At 45.8% G+C, this 6,040-nt stretch overlaps 1 protein-coding gene across 1 annotated transcript in view; it reads right to left on the bottom strand.

Moving 5' to 3' along the window:
• Positions 1–6,040, bottom strand: part of ARMC9 (armadillo repeat containing 9) — a 152,406-nt gene that overhangs the window by 112,281 nt on the left and 34,085 nt on the right. Inside the window, exons 5-7 of the mRNA XM_023724514.1 lie at positions 2,863–2,897; positions 1,642–1,920; positions 191–261 (exon numbers count right to left, since the gene is read on the bottom strand). Coding sequence (XP_023580282.1) covers positions 191–261; positions 1,642–1,920; positions 2,863–2,897 — 385 coding nt within the window. The remainder of the gene's footprint in view (positions 1–190; positions 262–1,641; positions 1,921–2,862; positions 2,898–6,040) is intronic.

Raw genomic sequence — 6,040 nt, forward strand, 5'->3', positions numbered from 1 at the left:
AGTTGTAAAAGGCTGCTGCCTTTCTGTTGAGTACACTGAGGCCAGGGCCGGGGCGCTGGGCTGGTGTGGAGGCATGGGGGGGCAGGGGGCGGGACAGGGCACTGGAGGGGGACACACATAAGACCCTAAGAAAGCTGTTTATTTTTCTAGGTTATTCTGTGAAAATGTCATTCGCTCAGCAAAGGGATACCCTGTCTCACCCAGAGGCTCAGGAGTGGCATGGACTGATAGGAAGTGCTAGGTGGGCAAACGACGAAGCATCTAAGGGTAAGTGTGATAACTTGAGCAGAAAGGCAAACACCCAGGGCAGGGATGAGCTACAGATCACTCAGGTTGCCTCACCCACAAAAGTCAACTGACCACTCCTCAAACAAAACCCCACAGACATCACTCATTGTAGGACTCTTCCTGCTGCTCCTGGATGGCTCCTCAGAATACTTCCCCAGACCACATTCCTGGAGGTACTACCAAACAATTGGAAGGGAGGAGACCTTTTCCATGCAGAGATGAGGGAATTGCTCAAAGGCATTCTGATGCCAAAATATCCTGAAATCCAGGGACCCGTGAAGGGGTTCGACATGAAGGGGTTCCACGCTCAGACAGGGTGAGTTAGGATGGGCCATTGAGTTAAGGGCACTGGTGGCACAGTGGTTAAGAGCTTGGCTGCTAACCAGTTCAAATCCATCAGCTCCTCCTTGGAAACCCTATGGGGCAGTTCTACTCTGGCCTGTAGGGTTGCTATGAGTCAAAACTGACTCGACGGCAACGGGTTTGGTTTTTTGGTTGAGCCAAAAAGCCAAGCAAGTGTTGGCTCAGGCCAGCAGTTCTCAAAGTATAGTCCAGGAAACGCTGGGGGGTCCCCAAAACCCTTTTGGGGTGTCCACAAGGTCAAAATTATTTTCATAGCAATACAAAGATGTGATTTGTCTTTTTCTTGCTCAGTCTCTCAGAGGCTCTATGCAGCGGGATACTGCAACAAATTGAAGACAGAAGCAGATGTGAGAAACCAGCTGTACTCTATTAAGCCAGGTATTAAAGAAATCTACACAAATGTAAAAGGATGCCACTCCTCTACTAATTTTTTTGGAAAATAAAACTTTCGTCATAAGAAATATTATTTATGTTAACATGTAATGGGTTTTTATTGTTAATTTTAAATGAATGAATATATATTTTCATTTTTCTCAGTTTTAATTTTAATATTGTAAATATGGGTAGAAAAAAACTCACATTAAAAAAAACTCTCTCGGGTCCTTGCCCACAGCTTGAGAATGAGTGGCTTAAACGGTGATCAATTTGAAGAGCTAAAGAGAAAAATAACCATCTAGACGAGGCCTTATTGCCTTTAAAGACTTTTTAGTTTTTGCCTTTGCTGTGTGCTGGCGTGGCTGTATGGTAATATGTGACCACAGAGGTCTCTGCAGAGGTCAAAGCTCATGATTGTGGCCTGGGCTTAACGACATGTTCTAACACGTGACCACTGCTAAGTTCCAAGTGCGGCCGGATGACCAGAAAACACCTCCAATGACAGAAGCTGTCTCTTGGGGCCTTGAGAATGTATATGTCAAATTATTGAGTGAAGGCCGACGGCAACCGTGCTGTTAATACAGAGATTTTAAAAACGAGGCCAAGTCTATCTACAGAAGCTGCTTCACATGTTCTTTTTTAACCTCAGTTCTCGGTATCAATAGGCAGCAGGAAGGAAGGTTTTTAGTAGTTGGGTTAAAAGATACAAGCAAGGTAGCCAGCCAAGAAAACCACCACAGTATCATTTTTTTTTTTTTAACTTCAAGGGTAAAGGTACCTACCCAGCGCAGAGCCTGTAACAAGAAAGCTTTCAAGCGGTCACTTCCAAAAACTAAATCCTTCTTCAGTTTCTCATAATCCAGGGAAGGCAGTAATGGGACATCCTTCAATTTCCTACTGAGCGAAGCAAGTTCAAAGAGAAAGAAAAGGGCATATTGATTAGCCCTCCTGAGTATCATGACATCAGTTTAGAGCTGCCTGAGAGGATGCGACAAGGGCCCAGCTGTTTTTTCTGTGATCCTGGCATTAACTCCAGGGCTGCACACAGAGCTGGGATCTAGGCCCCCACTCCAGTGTCAACCAGCTCAGCTCTGCCTTTTCTGTTGTAGGTACTGGAGTTTGCCATAACATTTTTTCTAAAATAAGGAGGCCTTCTAACCAGGTTTAGTTAGAACCTGCTGGACTCACGTCAAGTCCATATTAGGCCAGGACACTGTGCGATGGGGAAGAAGTCACCTCAGAGGCATCATAACTTTCCACCAAAGTTCTATTTAGAGCCCTGAGCCAAGCCCAAAGTCTATGGGCATCCACAGGCCCCAAGAGTTCTACCTAAAACCCTGAATCCCGTCCCTCTCAAGCCTGAGGTTCTAGACTAGGGGAATGTGAAGTGCAGACCAGGGGTCAGAAAACAACCATGAACAGTGGGTGGACACTTCGACCCTCCAAAGAGGAAGACAAAGGCATGGTCAGGAAGCAGCATAGGAACATCCCTTTGAGATGAGGCGGGCTGTAGGACAACTTGCAGACCCTCCACAGAAGGACTACAAGTCAAAGACCCCAGGGGAAGCCTGGTTTCAATTAACAGAGATCTCTGTTCAGAGATGCACACAGTGTGGACTGACTCAACACTTGCCTTAGTTCTGGTAGAAATGAAAGGGACCACCCCAGAGTCCTTATTTGTTGAACAAAAGGAGTCTGGAGTACTATGAAAACAGAATGTCTGGTCTAGTTATCAATGTTAATTTCCTATGGGGCAGTTCCATTCTGTCACATAAGGTCGCTATGTAAAAGTCGACTGCTTGGCACCTAACAACAACAATAAGAGCAATTACTTACACAGGTACCAAGGAAGCTCTTAACATGGTTGAAGCCTGGTGGGAGGAGAGGAAAGAAAACAGACCGTGTTACACACTGACAGCAATGCATTAATCCTACATCACTGCAACAGCACTTCATCAACAGATTTGCAGAAGTTTTTATCCATCAGGATTGTCCAACCATAATCATATGTGGTATAAAAATTATCCCAAACCAAAATTAAGCAATATACTGTTGATGTATCTCACTAGCCTCCCACACTTGCCCTGTTGATACGCCACTCCTAGTAGACCTCTGTAAAAAAACAGGTGGATTCTCCCTAATCTAACCCTCAGAGGCACTTAAAGCTGCCCAATTAAAAACATTATAAGAAACGAAGGCAATGTCAATAATTTTATTATCCCTTTTTTATCTTTATTAAGATTTTTTATTTAAGAATGAAAAAAGCCCATGTACTTTGTACCAAGTGAAACACTATAAAGGTGCTTAAAGAAAAAATTAACAATTCTCTACCTGTCTGGCTTCCCTTTAATCCCATCCAGAAGCCAAAGCATTCCCTTCTCTATGGATGTCCCTCCCATTGTTGTACTTACTGTGTTTTGTTTACTGCTACAGGCAGTGCTGTATTAAAAACATAATAAAAAGGACTTAACTATATTAACCAAATGCAGTTTGGTGCTTGTTTGGACCAACTCAAGTAAACCAACTGTAAAAAGACAATAATGAGAAAATTAAATATGGACTGGATAATATTAAGGAATTAGTATTAACTGTGTTTGGAACTGTGGCTATGTTTCTTTTGTTTTTTAAAGCCTTCGTCTGTTATAGATATATACTGAAGTATGTAGAGAAGAAATGATAAAACGTCTGGAACTAGCTTTAAAGAACTACAGGAAAAAACCCTGAGCTGACGAGAGGGATAAACCAAGATCGGCCAAATGCTATTCATTGCTGAGGCTGGGTGATGGGCACATGGGACTTATTTTATGATTCTCTCTACTTTGGGGTGTATGAAGATCCCTAAAACTAAAACAAAAACAAAAAGCCTGTTACTGGTACTTCTAGCTCTGTGGGCTAGACTCCCAAAGGTAGTTTGGCTGAATAAAAGGATATGTGATTTTTAATTCTGATAAATACTGCTAGGTTCCCAGCAGCGAATGAGAGCAGCTGTTTTCCTGTCTTCTCATCAGCACTGGATAGTATCCCTCCTAAATTTTTGTCAATTCAGTGGGTTAAAAAAAAAGCTATCTAGGGCAGAACCAAGATGGTAGCTTAGTCACACGCACCATAATGTCCCCCTGCACCAAAGACACAAAAAAACAAGTGAAACAGGAGCAGATAACAATCCAGGAACCCTGAGCATCAAAAAAGAAGGTCTAAGAACTGAATCAAACACTGACAGGAAAACGCAAGTGAACACAGCAAACGAGGAGTAACACGGAACGGAGGAGCTCAGCCAGTTGTCCCTGCCTGACACAGCCATCCTAGGACAAAGTCAGCAGCAACCCTGGGTGAAGAAAACAGGAAGGCAACTTGACAACTTTCCCAAAAGGGACAGAGAAACACTACAGACACACACGGAGAGAAGGAGAAGCAGGGAGGGAGCCAGGATCCAGAACCGGAGATACTCAGGAGCGGCAGCCCCTGAGCTCTGGGGTGAGTGGCACGTATGAGGCAGTGGACTTGCAGAGTGTCGATGGGAGGTCTCCCACCCAACTGGTCCCCAGGCAGCCCCACCACCTCACACTCAAGCAGGGACAGGACTGGCTTGCAGGCTGCAGCAGACATGAGATGCTCAAGCACCCATGTATTCTAGCCAGAGGGATGCAATCCTCCTCACCCCATCCTTCTGATCGGAGACGGCACAGGGTCCCATACCCCAAGTGCCTCACCTGACCAGGGGACTATAGTACAACCTCTCCTCTTCCCCCCTATCCCGCCCAACCCCCTCCACTTCCCCCTCTTGCACACCTGACAAACAGGCTAGGCGTGCCCCTGTGTGCAAGCCTGCCTGCAACCTACACCCTCTCCAATGACCCAGTAAGGGGCAGGGGCAGCGAGTCAATGAGAGAGCCCACTCATCGCTCCCTCCTCCTTCCCCTGTCCCGGAAAGGGGAGGAGGAGACACAACTATGCATGCACCCCCCTGCTGCCCCTTCCTCCCTGCCCCACCCCCTGGCGTGAAGAGGAGGCGGTGCCACTGCGCATGCATCCATCCGCCACACCTTCCTCCCTCTCCCTGCTTGGTACAAGGTGGAAGTGGTGCAACTGTGTGCAATTCCCCCCTCAGGCCCTTTCCCCCTCCCCTCTGCCCAACATGAGGCTGAAGTGGCACGAGTGTGCACACATCTGCCTACTGCACCTTCCTCCTCTCCCCACCCACCAACAGGTAGAAGTGGCACAAATACACGTGCATCTGCCTGCAATTCCTTCCTTACTTCCCCTACCAAGGAAAAAATGGAGGTAGCGTGACTGCGCACGCATCCACCCGCCACTCTCTCTGTACCACCCACATCTCCCTCCAAATCAGCAAGAGGTGATGACCACACTCCCACTTGCCCATCAAACCCACCACACTGGCAACTTTACCTGCACAGAGAGCACCACTCCCTACTCCTGTTATCATCGAACTGAAGACGGACAGAGACCAGAACCTGACCAACCCATCCTCAGCCACCCTGCAAGACCAGTTAACAGAGACCTGAGCTCCCACACCTACCTGCTGCCCCACTCACCTGGAGACAGGTAGGGAGCATTCCAACACAGGCAGTCCAGTGACCAGAGCACCATGCCAGCCATGCCTGCCAGAATTTATCAAAACAAAACAAAAACAGGACCCAGAAAGCAATTATAAAATTAAAAAATAAATACAATAAACTTTTAATGTCCTGGAGACAAGAGACAATAGCAAACCACCTAAAGAATCAGGGTAAGATGGCCCCAGGAAGTGACCAAAATAAAGAACTAGAAAACCTCCCTGAGGAAGAAAAGGTAATAGAGCTACCTGATAAGGAATTCAAAGGACAAATATAGGGTCCTCAAAGAAATCAAGGAAAGCACAGATAAGACTAAGGAAAACACAGGAAAAAAACAAGAAAAAATTAGACAAAATGCTAGAAGAGTTCAGGAAAACAATACAAGAACAAAATGACAAAATAAATAGAAAATTGAAACCATACAAAAACAGAAACTAGAA

This window comes from Trichechus manatus, unplaced genomic scaffold (genome assembly GCF_000243295.1).
Source record: "Trichechus manatus latirostris isolate Lorelei unplaced genomic scaffold, TriManLat1.0 scaffold00249, whole genome shotgun sequence".
Taxonomy (NCBI): domain Eukaryota; kingdom Metazoa; phylum Chordata; class Mammalia; order Sirenia; family Trichechidae; genus Trichechus; species Trichechus manatus.